This window comes from Sciurus carolinensis, chromosome 1, assembly GCF_902686445.1.
Source record: "Sciurus carolinensis chromosome 1, mSciCar1.2, whole genome shotgun sequence".
NCBI classification, from domain to species: domain Eukaryota; kingdom Metazoa; phylum Chordata; class Mammalia; order Rodentia; family Sciuridae; genus Sciurus; species Sciurus carolinensis.
The window spans coordinates 129,979,186-129,996,604 of record NC_062213.1 but is presented as its reverse complement, the minus strand read 5'-3'; the positions used below and the strand labels follow the sequence as shown (position 1 = coordinate 129,996,604).

The window sequence follows — 17,419 nt, the reverse complement described above, 5'->3', positions numbered from 1 at the left end:
ACCACAACACAATAATACTAGGCGATTTTAACACACCTCTCTCACCACTGGATAGATCGTCCAAACAAAAATTGAATAAAGAAACTATAGATCTCAACAACACAATCAGCAATTTAGACTTAACGGATATATATAGAATATACCATCCAACAAAGAATGAATACACTTTCTTCTCAGCAGCACATGGATCCTTCTCTAAAATAGACCATATTTTATGCCACAAAGCTACTGTTAGTAAATACAAGAAGATAGAGATACTACCTTGTACTCTATCAGATCATAATGGATTGAAATTAGAAATAAATGACAGAATAAAAAACAGAAACTTCTCCAATACCTGGAGACTAAATAATACACTATTATATGATGAATGGATAACAGAAGACATCAGGAGGGAAATTAAAAAATTCTTAGAAGTAAACGAGAACAAAGACACATCATATCAAAATCTCTGGGACACTATGAAAGCAGTACTTAGAGGAAGATTTATTTCATGGGGTGCATTCAAAAAAGAAGTAGAAATCAACAAATAAACGAGTTAACACTACAGCTCAAAGCACTAGAAAAAGAAGAGCAGACCAATACCAAAAGTAGTAGAAGACAGGAAATAGTTAAAATCAGAGCCGAAATCAACGAAATCGAAACAAAAGAAACAATCGGAAAAATTAATAAAATAAATAGTTGGTTCTTTGAAAAAATAAATAAAATTGATAAACCCTTAGCCACACTAACAAAGAGAAAGAGGGAGAAAACTCAAATTACTAAAATTCGGAATGAACAAGGAAACATCACAACAGACACGAGTGAAATACAAAACATAATTAGAAGCTATTTCGAAAATCTATACTCCAACAAAACAGAAAACCTTGAAGACATCAACAAATTTCTAGAGACATATGAACTACCTAAACTGAACGAGGAGGACATACACAACTTAAATAAACCAATTTCAAGCAATGAAATAGAAGAGGTCATCAAAAGCCTACCAACAAAGAAAAGTCCAGGACCAGATGGGTTCTCAGCCGAGTTCTATAAAACCTTTAAAGAAGAGCTCATTCCAATACTCCTCAAACTATTCCATGAAATAGAAGAGGAGGGAACCCTACCAAACTCGTTCTATGAAGCCAATATCACCCTGATACCTAAACCAGACAGAGACACATCGAGGAAAGAAAATTTCAGACCAATATCCTTAATGAACATCGATGCAAAAATTCTCAACAAAATTTTAGCAAATCGCATACAAATATATATTAAAAAGATAGTGCACCACGATCAAGTGGGTTTTATCCCAGGGATGCAAGGTTGGTTCAACATTCGGAAATCAATAAATGTCATTCACCATATCAACAGACTTAAAGTGAAGAATCACATGATTATTTCAATAGATGCAGAAAAAGCATTTGATAAAATACAGCATCCCTTCATGCTCAAAACACTAGAAAAAATTGGGGTAATGGGAACATTCCTAAACATTATAAAGGCCATCTACGCTAAGCCCATGGCTAATATCATTCTAAATGGTGAAAAACTGAAAGCGTTCCCCCTAAAAACTGGAACAAGGCAGGGATGCCCTCTTTCACCGCTTCTATTCAACATCGTCCTTGAGACTCTAGCCAGAGCAATCAGACAAACCAAAGAAATTAAAGGGATACGAATAGGAAAAGAAGAACTCAAACTATCCCTGTTCGCTGATGACATGATTATATATTTAGAGGAACCTGGAAATTCCACCAGAAAACTTTTAGAACTCATAAGTGAATTCAGTAAAGTAGCAGGTTACAAGATCAATGCTCATAAATCCAATGCATTTTTATACATAAGTGATGAATCTTCAGAAAGAGAAATTAGGAAAACTACTCCATTCACAATAGCATCGAAAAAAATAAAATACTTGGGAATCAATCTCACAAAAGAGGTGAAAGACCTCTACAATGAGAACTACAGAACACTAAAGAAAGAAATTCAAGAAAACCTTAGAAGATGGAAAGATCTCCCATGTTCCTGGATAGGCAGAATTAATATCGTCAAAATGGCTATACTACCTAAAGTTCTATACAGATTCAATGCAATTCCAATTAAAATCCCAATGATGTACCTCGCAGAAATAGAGCAAGCAATTATGAAATTCATCTGGAAGAATAAAAAACCTAGAATAGCTAAAGCAATCCTCAGTAGCAAGAGCGAAGCAGGGGGTATTGCAATACCAGATCTTCAACTCTACTACAAAGCAATAGTAACAAAAACGGCATGGTATTGGTACCAAAATAGACAGGTAGATCAATGGTACAGAATAGAGGACATGGACACAAACCCAAATAAATACAATTTTCTCATACTAGACAAAGGTTCCAACAATATGCAATGGAGAAAAGATAGCCTCTTCAACAAATGGTGCTGGGAAAACTGGAAAACTATATGCAATAGAATGAAACTAAACCCCTATCTCTCACCCTACACAAAACTCAACTCAAAATGGATCAAGGACCTCGGAATCAGACCAGAGACCCTGCATCTTATAGAAGAAAAAGTAGGTCCAAATCTTCAACTTGTTGGCTCAGGATCAGATTTCCTTAACAGGACTCCCATAGCACAAGAAATAAAAGCAAGAATAAACAACTGGGATAGATTCAAACTAAAAAGCTTTCTCTCAACAAAGGAAACTATCAGAAATGTGAAGAGAGAGCCTACAGAGTGGGAGAATATCTTTGCCAACCATACCTCAGATAGAGCGCTAATTTCCAGAATCTATAAAGAACTCAAAAAACTCTACACGAAGAATACAAATAATCCAATCAACAAATGGGCTAAGGAAATGAACAGACACTTCACAGAAGAAGATGTACAAGTAATCACCAGATATATGAAAAAATGTTCAACATCCCTAGTAATAAGGGAAATGCAAATCAAAACCACCCTAAGATTTCATCTCACCCCAATTAGAATGGCGATTATCAAGAATACAAGCAACAATAGGTGTTGGCGAGGATGTGGTGAAAAAGGAACACTCATACATTGCTGGTGGGGTTGCAAATTAGTGCAACCACTTTGGAAAGCAGTGTGGAGATTCCTCAGAAAGCTTGGAATGGAAACACCATTTGACCCAGCTATCCCACTCCTTGGCCTATACCCAAAGGACTTAAAATCAGCATACTACAGAGATACAGCCACATCAATGTTCATTGCTGCTCAATTCACCATAGCCAGATTGTGGAACCAACCTAGATGCCCTTCAGTTGATGAATGGATAAAGAAACTGTGGCATATTTATACAATGGAATATTACTCCGCAATGAAGAATGATAAAATTATGGCATTTGTAGGCAAATGGTCGAAATTGGAGAATATCATGCTAAGTGAGATAAGCCAATCTCAAAAAACTAAAGGACAAATGATCTCGCTGATAAGCGGATGAGGACATATAATGGGGGGTGGGAGGGGCTAGCATTAGGTTTAGGGTTAGGTTTAGAGTTAGGCTAAGGAGAGCAGTAAGAATGAAGGAAAGAAGGACTGTGTAGAGGGAAAAGAGGGGTGGGAGGGGTGGGAGGGGTGGGAGGGGTGGGGGGGAGGGGAAAAATATAATAAACATCATTACCCTATGTAAACGTAAAAAAAATAAATAAATAAATAAAAAAAAAAAAAAAAAAAGAGGATGTGGGGAAAAAGGTACACTCATACATTGCTGGTGGGGCTGCAAATTAGTGCAGCCACTCTGGAAAGCAGTGTGGAGATTCCTTAGAAAACTTGGAATGGACCCACCATTTGACCCAGCTATCCCACTCCTTGGCCTATACCCAAAGGACTTACAATCAGCATACTACAGAGATACAGCCACATCAATGTTCACAGCTGCTCAATTCACAATAGCCAGACTGTGGAACCAACCTAGATGTCCTTCAGTTAATGAATGGATAAGGAAACTGTGGTATATATATATACAATGGAATATTCCTCAGCTATAAAGAATAATAAAATTATGGCATTTGCAGGCAAATGAATGAAATTGGAGAATATGCTAAGTGAGATAAGCCAATCTCAAAAACTAAAGGACGAATGATCTCACTGATAAGGGGATGATACACATAATGGGGAGTGGGAATGGGGAAGAATGGAGGCAAGAGGAACTCTATAGAGGGATAAGAGGGGTGGGAGGGATCGGGGGAGAGAGAAAAGAATAACAGAATGAATCAAAAACTATTACCCTAGGTAAATGTATGATTACACAAATGCTATGCCTCTACTTCTTGTATAAACAGAGAAACAACATGTATCCCATTTGTTTACAATAAAAATGAATTTTAAAAAATACAAACAAGAGGACTGGGGATATAGCTCAGTTGGTTACAGTGCTTGCTTTGCATGCACAATACCCAGCACCAAAAAACAAACAAACAAAAAGAGAATACAAACAAGAAAAAAAACCTGGAGAGGATGGGGAAAAAAAGAAACACTTTTTATACTGTCAGTGGGATTGTAAATTAGTACAACCACTATGGAAATCAGTACCAAAGTTCCTCAAAAGACTAGGAAAGGAACCACATATAACCCAGCTATACCATGCCTCAGTGTTTATCTAAAACAATTAAAGTCAGCATACTACAGTGATTCATGCATACCCATCTTAATAACAGCACAATTCACAATAGCCAAACTACGGAACCAGCCTAGATGTCTGTCAATGGATGAATGGATAAGAAAACATGGTATATATACACAATGGAGTTTTATTCAGCCATAAAGAATGAAACTATGTCATTTGCAGGAAAATGAATGGAACTTGAGAACATTATGTTAAGTGAAATAAGCCAAACTCAGAAAGTCAAGGGTTATATGTTTTTCTCTCATATATGGAAGCTAGAGAGGAAAAGAAGAATAAAGGTGTGGGGGAGGCCTCAAAGAAAATTGAAGGAAGACGGTACAGTCAAGGAAAGAGACCGGGGGAGGGAAGAAGGAAGAGAAAGGAGGAATAATGGGAAATTATACTGACCAAATTATACTGTTATATCATGTAAGTGTATAAATATGTAATAATGAATCCCACGATTATGCATAATTATAAGACATCAATAAAAATAGGGAAGAAAAATAAAAATAAAATTAAAAAGGATGTCACCCACTTATCATCCTCTGGTTTCTTTAACAAGACTGTCTTTCTCCAAACACACATCACCATCTCACATGTAATTTTGTTTAATTTCTGCCTCACTACACAGAATGAAAGCTTTATAAGCAAATATACATATAAAATTTCATTTCTGGAACCTAGAACAATGTCAGCACCAACTAGATACTCAAGAAGTTTTTTTTGTTGTTGTTTTTCTCCTTCGTACTGGAGATTGAACCCATGGGCCCTTTACCACTGAACTACATACCACAATTTTTTTTTCCTTTTATTTTTTGCATTGTTTTGTTTTTGAAACAAGGTCTCACTAAGTTGCTGAGGCTGGCCTCTAATGTTGGTCTCTAATGTGTAATCTTCCTGCCTCCTCCCAAGTTGCTGGGATTACAGGTACGTGCCACCACACCCAGCTCAAGAGGTATTTCTTAAAAGAATGAATAAAACGGAAAAATTCAAAGGAGTAATTTTCAAGAAGATTAAAGGTGAGCACAAAGAGTTAAAAATGGTTGTGAGGCAGGATGTGTATAATTCAGTGGTAGAATACTTGCCTAGCATGTGGGAGGCCCTGGAGGGAGTCATAAGAGGAGAAGAAGAAATGTGAAAGAACAACTGAATGCACTATAATCAATGGCAAAAGACATTTTTGGCACAACTAGGGAAATGTGAACTTAGATTGGGTATTCAGCAATATTACAGTATATTATTAAGTGGTAAAGGAGATAAATACCTTTATTATATAACAATCAATACTAAAGCATTAGGGATTAAAGTGTTGATGATTTCTATAATTTACTTTGAAGTAGCTAAGAAAGAAAAAAGTAAATATGGCAAAATATTAACAACTGTTAAGTCTAGAAGATAAGCATATGCATGTTTATTATTCTATTTTTCTATATGCTTCTCAACTGAAAAAGTTTCATCAGTACAACCTATCTGGCAATTTAAAAATCTGAAACACTGTACCCTCTGGCCCCGCTGCTTTCCTTCTTGAAATACAGGCACAAAAATATACAGACCAGGATGTGCACGGGCAGTGTTGCGGAGGCTCAAGAGGGGAAAGAAATTAAAAAGCCAAATGCATTTTGCTGGAGCCCAAGTGGGCAAGAGAGAGGGGAACCCAGCAGCATGTTCAAGGCCACAATCACAGCCCTCCTCTGGCAGTGTGAGGGAAAGGGAAAGGGGAGGCTGTCAGACATGAAATGCCTCCAAAAGCTGCACCAGAGTCAGTTCCAGGGAGGACAAGGAGACGGTGGCTGAGGTGCTCCGATTCTCTCTCTCTTTTAACCAGTGCTGTGTGGATGAATGCAGTTTATTTCTCATGTAAATAAATAAATTTAAGCAGAGTCTGGTTAAAAAAAAAAGTTTCTCAATTGGAAAAAAAGTCAGATAAAATATGATCTAAAGCTAATGAGTAAAAACTATTCTTTTCCTCACAATTAAGCTTCATAAAAGAATGGAATACTACACTGAGGAAGGTTTTTTTTAACTTATAAATCAGAACTCAAATTTACCTTCTTAGACTGAAGAAAATAAAACTGAAAGAAAAGGGGTTAAAGAGAAAAAACAAAGAATAATTAATGGGACAAGAGCCTGAAAAAGATGGGAATGAATATGAGCCTGTATTCTGAATCAACATCATAAAGGAATAAAATAATGTATTTTGAAAAAGGAAGAAAGGAATATAGCTAAGTCTATCAGGGAAATGACAAATTTTGATAATGGTGGTTAATTAATTAACAGTAAGGGAATTAACTAAGGGTATGCAGTGGGATGGGAACATGGGAAGAGTAGTAAGGTTTGAAATAACTACTGTGGTGAATGGGAAAATTAAAGTCAATATAAATATGCATGTAGGAACAGTGGAAACAGTTGTCAGCAATCAAACTACGCAATAACATTTGGCTATTTGAATACAGACTACAATAAGGGTAAAGGAAGTATACTTATTCAGGTAAGAGACTACTGAACATTAGACAGTGATCTTGATAAAGCAGAACAGGGATTGTGAGTAAGGGAGTGAAAGTACTAGAGGGTCGGAAGTTTGATAAGTAAACAGGATAGCTAGAATTTTAGAAATGGACTATACAGATGATAAGTTCTAAAAAGAGGTTCAGTTACCAGGAAGATTAAGAGTCTCATTCTTAAGTTTTCCTCTTTTATCTTCAGATGGGACCTTGCTCTGTTACAACGGTTGGCCTGAACTCCTGGGATCCAGTGATTATCCTGCCTCAGTCTCCAGAGTAGCTGGAACTATAGGTACACACCATAGCGCTCAGCTGAAACCTCATTCTTTATCATATTTTTAAAGTAAAATAATCTTTTTGACTAGTGTGATTTAAATGTAGTTTTACCAAGAGGCAAAAATCAAGGTGACTCCTTAAGTTATTAACTGTTATAGAACAAAGCAGTATTTCTCAGTATGATAGTGGTTATTAAAAATGTCACAGGTAATTTCAAATTTTTTAAAAAGAGTTGAAACTCAAGAATTGGATTGCTTTTGTCAATTAGAAATAACTAAGAAATATTATTCTCACTCATATTCTAATTAACTTTCTGGAGTTAATTAAGGGAGTTATGTTGTAAATGATAATATAATCTCATGTTGCAGCGGAAAAGATAATAACTGCTAGCATATGATGCTACTATTATTTTTATTGGTTCTTTTTAGTTATACATAACAGTAGAATCCATTTGACATGATTATACAAACATGGAAAATATCTTATTCTAATTCAGACCCCAGCACTCTCCTTCCCCTTCCCTAGTTTAAAGCATTTTATACCATAAAAACTACAGTGTCAAGAATGCCTACTAGGCTGGGGTTGTAGCTCAGTGGTAAAGCACTTGCCCAGGATACAGGAGGCACTGGGTTTGACCCTCAGCACTACATAAAAATAAAATAAAGGTAGTGTGTCCATCCTACAACTAAAAAATATATATAAAAGATGTACTCTTTAAGAAAAAAATGAATGCCTACTATGACCTCAGGTTAAAAATCATTTAAGTACTGGAAGCTGGAAGAATAGCAGCTATAATTCTTAATTAATACTTACCCTATGTGTATTAAAACAAAACCAAAATGAGCCAAGAATGTTTATCTTAAACTTTTATAAAATACATACCAAAAAAAATACAGGTAACATATAACACATAAAATTTTAAATTTTCAATTCATCATCTATCTTGCTGGCTATGCTGCTCATGGACTTAAGTGACACTCCAGTCAAAATGAGAGGAAAAGAATATCAATAAATGGTACCACACCACTGAAGTGGTTTTAAAATAAATGCACAAAGGGATGGGGTGCAGTTCAGTGGTAGAGTACATACTTAGAACATACAAGGCCATGGGTTCAATCCCCATCAGCAAAATAGTAACAGTAAATATTAATAATAGCAGCACATTAACATATATACATGTACTACGTTCATAACTCCAGTCAATATGGAAAGGAAACCAGGAGTTCAAAGGTAGTACAAGTGGTCATATACGCAACTATTAAAAGTAGTGTGACATTCCAACATTAACTTTGATATTGAAGCCACTAGGGCTGGGGATACAGCTCAGTTGGTAGAGTGCTTGCCTAGCATGCCCAAGGCCCTGGGTTCAATCCCCAGCACCACCATAACACCAATTAAAACTGTAAAGTTCTATAGCCTAAGGAGGAAAAATGTAGTTATCACTAGCATGTTTTGTCATTTTCATTAAATTTCCTATATTCCTCAACAAACCCCTATAAATAAAATGGAAAATATAAAATACTTACTTTTTCATTTTTTTTGAGTTGTATTTGACTTGGTAAGCTGCTTGGATTAATTTATCTGGACTACCATCAAACTGATGTGGAATGACCTTCTGAAAGTGCTAAAATATAGTAAAAGAAAAACAAGAACCTCTAAGTGCCATTTATTATTGTTTAATAGTAAAATCTAAAGACATACAAGAAACCATGAACTGACTTACCTGTAACATTCCTTCCATGTCAAGTTGCATTAATTCTGCCTGATTCATTTGAAGAAGTGCTAATCCTACTCGAAACACTATCTCTAAACCCTGATGAAATAAATTAAATAAAGCCAAATTTGTTTTAACATTTTCATCAACAAAAACTACATCAAAATAATATTAAACTAAATATTCAGTGACCTAAACTAGGGACTAGCCAACTCTGTTAAGAGTCAGACAGCAAATACTTGAGACTTGGTGGGCCTCTGCCATACTATTCAACTCTGCCACTGTAGCTCCAAAGCAGACATAGACAACACACAAAAGAGCAGGGCTGCATTCCCAGAAAACTTTACTTACAAAAACAGGTGGAAGGACAGATTTACATGCAAACTACAACAGATCAGTGGGTGAACCAGAGTTTGCCAACTCCAATCCAAACCAATTTTGGTAGGTAATACAAATTGATCTTGCCAAGATGTAACTAATACAATTAAATTTGGGTTCAGGGGCTGAGGATATAGCTCAGTTCATAGAGTGCTTGCCTGTCAAGCACAAGGCCCTGGGTTCAACCCCCAGCATGGCAAAAAAAAAAAAAAAAAAAATTGGGTCCAGAGAATAAAAGACAAAGGATCATTACATGTCATTCACACTTAAAAGATAATTTGCAATGTGTTTCACAGAATACAAGAAAATTATACTAATTATTCCTTACTATTGTTTGGACAATAGATACACTGCGATAATATTAATGGCAGATTTTACCTCTCACTAATTCTGCATGTATCAGTCAGGAAATGATAGACAAGTTTGAGAGTTAGATTCTACAATTTATCTGCCTCGTCTGAACCTGGTTACTATACATGTATGTGTGGGTCTATAAACAAGCTACTTTTTTTTTTTTTTTTTTAACCCAGAGGTACTTAGCCACTTAGCCACAACTCCAGCCCTCTGTTTTTGTTTTTGTTTTAATTTTTTATTTTGATTCGGGGCCTCTGTAAGTTGTTTAGGGCGTCACAAAGTTGCTGAGGCTGGCCTTCAACTTGCGATCTTCTGCCTCAGCCTCCCAAGTCACTAGGATTACCAGTTTTGCAATACCATGCCAAATTTAGACAGACAAGCTACTTTAACCTTTTTCTGTTTCTTCAGCTATCCTCTAACAAAAGGGGATAGTACAGCATCCACCTGATAGGGCTGTTATATGGTTTAAATGAGATTATCCACAGAAGTAGTTTAGCATGGAACACATGAGTTCCCTTACTGCTCCTCTCACTGCCCTGCTCTTATTAACCCAATGATCCCTTTGCTCAAGCTCTTGCTTCTAGTCTGCCCATTAGCTTACCTCAGACATAAAGATATCAAATATCCTTGTTGCAATTGGTAATGGAAAAGTTGTAAGAAAGATAGTCAGAAACCAGGATGATGCATACATAGAGGTATGAAAACTCTGAGACTGAAAGTGTACAAAGAGCTCTGGAAGATGTTCCTAAAGAGAAGAAAACAACTAGTTATAACATAGTTAAATTGAGTGTTTTAAAAGTCAGATTATTGTATTCACTAGATTATACTAGTTTAGCCTACATACTAGATTACCTATACCAAACACAAAGATTAGGTCAAACTTAACATGGAAAAGCTGAGTTGCAGAAACTGACATATCCAGGATGATGGCTACTACCTGAGAAGGGATGAAGGGGAAAAGGATGTAGAGTTGGAACTTTGCAGATATCCATAACATTTGACTTGTTAATAAGAAAACTGAATTATGGCCAAATTAATTTAAACCAAGTACCCATCCAACCATGAATACTGTTGAGTGTCCATATGATATAATGTTAATATTCATTAAAGCTTGTTGGTGAATACACAGTTGTCTTATATTTTCTATGCTTTTTTGTCAACTCTAATATTTCAAAAAAAATTGGAAGCCAGGCATGGTGGTGCACGCCTGTAATCCCATCTACTTGGGAGATGAGGCAGGAAGATTACAGTCTGAGGTTAACCTGGGCAATCCATGAGACCCTGTCTCAAAATAAAAAGTAAAAAGGACTAAGACTGTAGCTCAATGGTAGAATGCCCCTGCAATCTACTTTTAAACTGTAGTCTAACTATTGATTAAAACACGTTTTTCAACTTTTTTTAATGCTTTCAACATTGATCTGAGATGTTATACAGATCAAGATGATAAAAAACATAAAACTGCACTTTTACCTGAATCATGCATTCAAACTGGTACATACAAAGGCCCAATTCTGCCATACTTGGTTTAAAAAGTTCACGAAGTCTATAATCTTGCATTAATTTAACAAATACACAGAAAGCTTCTTCTTCTGGCATCTGCATTAGTAGACAAAAGTAACACAGGTTAATAATCTATGATGCACAAATAAATCAAATTATACTTAAACCAAGTATCCATCCAACCATAAACACTATTTAGAGAGGCCACACACAGCACTGTCAAGAGCAACAGACTAGTAAGAATCAGGATGTTCTAAGCTCTTGTTCTAAGAATAAAGAGTTAGAGAAGTCTTTTAACCTCCAAGACCAATTGTCTCAAATTGCCTAATTCAATAATTCAACCAAAAATGTTCATTGAAGAGTTGGATACTTTTTTCTGAGGCTATATCAATGAAAAAAAAAAAAAACCCATAATCTCAGCTGAGCGTGGTAGTGCATATCTGTAATCCCAGTGACTTGGAAGGTTGAGGTAACAGGACTTTAAGTTTGAGGACAGCCTCAGCAACTTAGCAAGGCCCTGCCTTAAAATAAAAAGGGCTGGAGATATATAGTTCCATGGTTAAGTGCCCCTGGATTAAATCCCCAGTACTAAACGAAACCAAACAAATGAAGCAAAAAAAACATGTAATATCTACTCTCAAGGAGCCGGAAATTTCTAGTAGGGGGAAACAGACAACACATGGAATAAATTAATTCATACATTTGTCAAGTGGTGATGAATGCTATGGAAATAAAGCAGGATGACAGGGAATGTTGAGGAGACACACTACTATTTATGTAGGACAGGGAAAGTCCCTTGATAAGGAAACATTTCAGCAAAATGCTAAAGAAAGTGAGGGAACATCTGAGGTAAGAATAGTCCTAGAAGACAGAAGAGTAGGAAAGTCCTGAGATGGAGTCAGGCCAGCATGCTCAAAGAACTGCAAACAGGAGACTACTAAATTAGAGGCCTAGTTTAGTAGTAACTAAACTTCAAGTAGTAACTAGTTTACTAGTAAACAGACTTCAAGTTTAGTTACTACACTTCAAGAGAGTAAAGTTTATACAAGAAGTGCTTAGCAGATGCCAAATGAGAGAATGAGAAAATAATGTGATCAGATTAAACTTACATTGCTTTTTAAAAAAAAAAAAAAAAAAGGAGGACTGCATGTTCGAGGACAGCCTGGGCAACTAAGCATGACCCTGTCTCAGTGGCAGAGAGCCACTGGATTCTATCCCAGAACAGCGTCATTTTGAGTGCAGGTTAGATTATGAAAAAGAAATAACAACAAAGGTTTTAGAGGCCACCATGTGATTTTTTAAAGTGGAATGGAAAGCTTGAGAATTCTGAGGAGTTATATAACATAAATATTTAAAGAACTTATGAAATTAGTTTTCAAATTATCTGTAATTGGGGCTTAAAGGTATCAATTACACATTTTGATTGTAAATCACTAAGAAATAATATTGAAGAAATAATGAGTGTAAGTTCCTTAAGGAGTTACAAAGACATTCAAAATATTTAGGCAGTAACATTATGCAAATGGTTAAGCCATCTTTCAAAAATAATAAAATTTGCTAATTCTCTCACTCATATTATACCAGTGTGTTTCAAAAAGAACAACCTAAAGAATCTCTTGGCATTCGTCTTACTGAAGATGTTGTAAATGACAATATATTTTTTCTGCCTTGACATAGCCATAGATAGGAACCAAGTTACCTTTGGTAAAACCCACACATACTTTCTTCCTTCCTGCCAACACAGCCACGATTCTGCCCTAGAGACCATTCCTATTAATCTTTTCAAGCTCTATAGCATCACAGATTCATGTCAATCACTACAAGAAGTCCAAGATCCCAGAACTTTTAATCCTATATAATTCTTCTGTTATCCTAATTTGATCCCATTCCCAATTTTCTACCTATAACCTTAATCTCTTTTCCAAATAGTCTTCCCTTCCTTTAGCTAAAATTCTGGCTCTCGCATAGGGTGGTTATTTTCTTTCCCATAGTACCAGAAAGAGCCAGGGCTAGGAAAGGCATATGTTACTCCTTGAAACTCATAGCCATTGCCATAGCATTAACCTTTCCTGTTCTCTGAAACACATGCTAACAGATTTTACCTATTTAGGCTTTCCCCACCCCCACTCCAGCATCCACAAAGTTTTGGGCCACCTTCCCCCAACGACTTTGTCATTTTCATGAAGATTAATTCTCTGGCTTAGTGGATCTCTGTCTTCTATTCCTCCAATAAGCCTGGTAAGCCTTTACTAGTTCAAGCTCTAGCGCCATGGCAAGGGTTGAAATCTCAGTTTCTGAATTTAATATAAATCTTATTTTCTCCACTATTAAAGTGTGACTTGGGCAAATTATTTAATCTCTCTGTTGTTCAGTTTCACCACCAATCAAATGGGTAAAATAATAGCACTTATTTCTTACAGTTCCAATGAAGATTAATATAAAATACTTAATTTATTGACCTTGTCAGGCTATACTACCTCTTTCCTGTTCCCAACTCTGCTGAGCTCACTTTGCTACCCATTTTGTTAAATTTATTCACTAGCTTAAATCCATAATTACTTTGTATTTTTCTCCATTAAAATTCCAAATGGCAAAACTCCATTCTTATGTAAATTCAGCTTTATACCTGTATCTAGATAGCACAAAGTGGCTGGGAAAAAAACGAAAACAAAATCTTAGCCAGGCATGGTGGTATACATCTATAATCCCAGCAGCTCAGGAGGCTGAGGCAGGAGGATCTCAAGTTCAAAGACAGCCTCAGCAACTTAGTGAGGCCCAAAGCAACTCAGTCTCTTAAGTAAAATACAAAAAAGGGTTGGGTCCCTTTAAAAAACGGGAACAAGACAGGGATGTCCTCTTTCACCACTTCTGTTCAACATCGTCCTTGAAATACTAGCCAGAGCAATTAGACAGACTAAAGAAATTAAAGGGATATGAACAGGAAAAGAGGAACTCAAGCTGTCACTATTGCTGATGACATGATTCTCTATTTAGAAAACTTCTCCAGAAAACTTCTAGATCTCATAAATGAATTCAGCAAAACAGCAGGATATAAAGTCAACACACATAAATCTAAAGTATTTTTACACATAAGTGATGAAACATCTGAATAGGAAATGAGGAAAACAACTCCATTCACAATATCCTCAAAAAAAAATAAAATACTTGGGAATCAGTCTAACGAAAGAGGTGAAAGATCTCTACAAGAAAAACTACAAAACATTGAAGAAAGAAACTGAGGAAGACCTTAGAAGATGGAAAGATCTCCCATGTTCTTGGATAGGAAGAATTAATAGTATCAAAATGGCCATACTTCCAAAGGCACTATACAGATTTAATGCAATTCCAATTAAAATCCCTATGACATTTCTCATAGAAACAGAAAAAGCAATCATGAAATTCATCTGGAAGAACAAAAGACCCAGAATAGCCAAAGCAATCCTGGGCAGGTAGAGTGATGCAGGAGGTATCTATCACTCTACCAGACCTTAAACTCTACTATAGAGCAATAGTAACAAAACGGCATGGTACTGGCACCAAAATAGACAGGTAGATTGATGGTACAGGATAGAAGACACGGAGGCATACCCACATGAGTACAGTAACCGAATACTAGACAAAGGAGTCAACAACTTATAATGGAGAAAAGATAGCCTGTTCAATAAATGGTGCTGGGGAAACTGGAAATCCATATGCAGTAAAATGAAATTAAACCCCTATCTCTCACCCTGTGTAAAACTCAACTCAAAATGGATCAAGGATCTAGGAATTAGACCTGAGACCCTTCACCAAGTAGAAGAAAAAGTAGGCCCAAATCTCCATCATGTCGGCCGAGGATCAGACTTCCTTAACAAGACCCCCATAGTGAAAGAAATAAATCAATAAATGGGATAGATTCAAACTAAAAAAGTTTTTTCTCAGCACAGGAAACAAATCAATGATGTGAAAAGAGAGCCTACAGAGTGGAAGAAAATCTTTTCCACACACACTTCAGAGCACTCATCTCCAAAGTTTATAAAGAACTTAAAAAACTTTACATCCAAAATACAAAGAACCCAATCAATTAATGGGCTAAGGAAATGGGCAGACACTTCTCAGAAGTAGATATACAGGTGATCAACAAATACATGAAAAAGTGCTCATCATTCCCAGTAATTAGAAAAATGCAGATTAAAACCACCCTAAGATTTCATCTAACTCCAATTAGAATGGCTACTATCAAGAACACAAGCAATAATAAGTGTTGGCGTGGATGTGGGGAAAAAGGCACACTCGTACATTGCTGGTGGAGTTGCAGATTGGTGCAGCCACTCCGGAAAGCAGTATGGAGATTCCTCAGAAAACCTGGAATGGACCCACCATTTCACCCAGCTATCCACTCCTCGGTTTATACCCAAAGGGCTTAAAATCAACATACTACAGTGACGCAGTCACATTATTGTTCATAGCAGCTCAATTCACCATAGCTAGATTGTGGAACCAAACTAGATGCCCTTCAACAGATGAATGGATAAAGAAACTGTGGTATATATACACAATGGAATATTGCTCAGCCATAAAGAAGAATAAAGTTATGGCATTTGCTGGTAAATGGATGAAGTTGGAAAATATCATGCTAAGTGAAATAGGCCAAGTCCAAAAACCAAAGGCCAAATGTTTTTTCTGAATAGTGCATGACAGTATATAACGAGGGGTGGGGTGATGGGGTGAAGAGAAGAATGAAGGAACTTCGGATGGTGTAGAGGAAAAAGGGGTGAGAGGGGTGGGGATGGAAAAACAGTAGAATGAAACAGTATTACCCTATATATATGTATGATTACACGAATGGTGTGAATCTACATTGTGTACAACCATAGAAATAAAAAGATGTACCCCATTTGTATACAACGAATCAAAATGTGTCTGTAAAAATAAAAAAATATTTTAATTAAAAAAAAGGGGGTTGGGGATGTGGGTCAGTGTTTAAGTGCCCCTGAGTTCAATCCCAGAGGAAGGGAGGGAGGGAGGAAGAAAGAAAGAAAAAGTGGGGGAGGAGGAGGGGAGGAAGGCAGGAGGGAGGAAGGAAGAAAAGAAGTAAGGAAGGAAAGAAGGATAGAGAAGAGAACTTTCCCAGGCTGGAGTTGTAACTCAGTAGTAGAGCGCTTGGCTAGTATAGTGTAAGGCACTGGGTTCGATCCTCAGCACCACTAAATAAATAAATAAAGTTTTGTGTCCATCTATAACTAAAACAAACATTAAAAAAAAAATGGAAAAGAACTTTCTCACTCATGCCGTAACTTCTACCACCCCACTTGCATCTGTAAACATTTTCACAGTCTCTGGTCTCTCCTATAATCCTGAACCTTTCCCCAAATCCTGTCTCGTATTTCCAACTGCCCATTTAACATCTCCATTTGGAGTCCAACATATCTCAAACCACTCATTTAATTTCCTACCCTGCCATTCCTTGTTGCGACGAATTTCTGCTCAAAAACCCTGAGTCATCACTGATTTCTTCCTCCTTTACCCCACAACCAATCTATCAGCAAATTTTACTGGTTCTATATTCAATTTCAAGAATCAACCCAGGGCTGGCGATATAGATCAGTTGGTAGAGTGCTTGCCTCACAAGCACAAGGCCCTGGGTTCAATCCCCAGCACCGCCAAAAAAAAGAAAAAAGAATCAACCCAAAAACTTTCATTCCCTCTCCCCTTTGCAAGAACACTGAAATGAGAACTGGGAGAGGGTTGGTGCTGCTGCTGTTGTTTTTAAGTGGTGATGTTTTAAACATAAGGTAGGATGATTTGATAAAAGAGCAACAGGAGTTAGAAAAAAAAGTTATTGCTGGATCTTTCTCAAAAAGATTGAAATGATGGTGAGAAAATGAAAAAGCATGAGACTCAGTGACATATATAAATATGAAGAATCACCATCCAGCTATTTTATAGTCATTCCTTTCTATTAGAAAGAAATCATGACAACAAAGTTCTTCATCAATGTGATGCTGCATACTTTCTCTGACACTGAGTTGACAACATGTCTTTTGCAAAGGTCTAATGGGTATAATATACCTAATTTTATAGAAGCATTAAGATAAAACACAAAACATATCTAGCACTTTAAACCACTTTTAC

At 36.5% G+C, this 17,419-nt stretch overlaps 1 protein-coding gene across 8 annotated transcripts in view; it reads right to left on the bottom strand.

Moving 5' to 3' along the window:
* Evi5 (ecotropic viral integration site 5) overlaps positions 1 to 17,419 on the bottom strand; it is a 217,239-nt gene that overhangs the window by 111,355 nt on the left and 88,465 nt on the right. For all 8 annotated transcript variants that reach the window (XM_047549565.1, XM_047549555.1, XM_047549599.1 and 5 more), the window contains 4 exons: positions 11,276 to 11,401; positions 10,407 to 10,550; positions 9,083 to 9,172; positions 8,886 to 8,983 (listed from right to left, as the gene is read on the bottom strand). In XM_047549565.1, the coding sequence (XP_047405521.1) occupies positions 8,886 to 8,983; positions 9,083 to 9,172; positions 10,407 to 10,550; positions 11,276 to 11,401 (458 nt within the window). The remainder of the gene's footprint in view (positions 1 to 8,885; positions 8,984 to 9,082; positions 9,173 to 10,406; positions 10,551 to 11,275; positions 11,402 to 17,419) is intronic.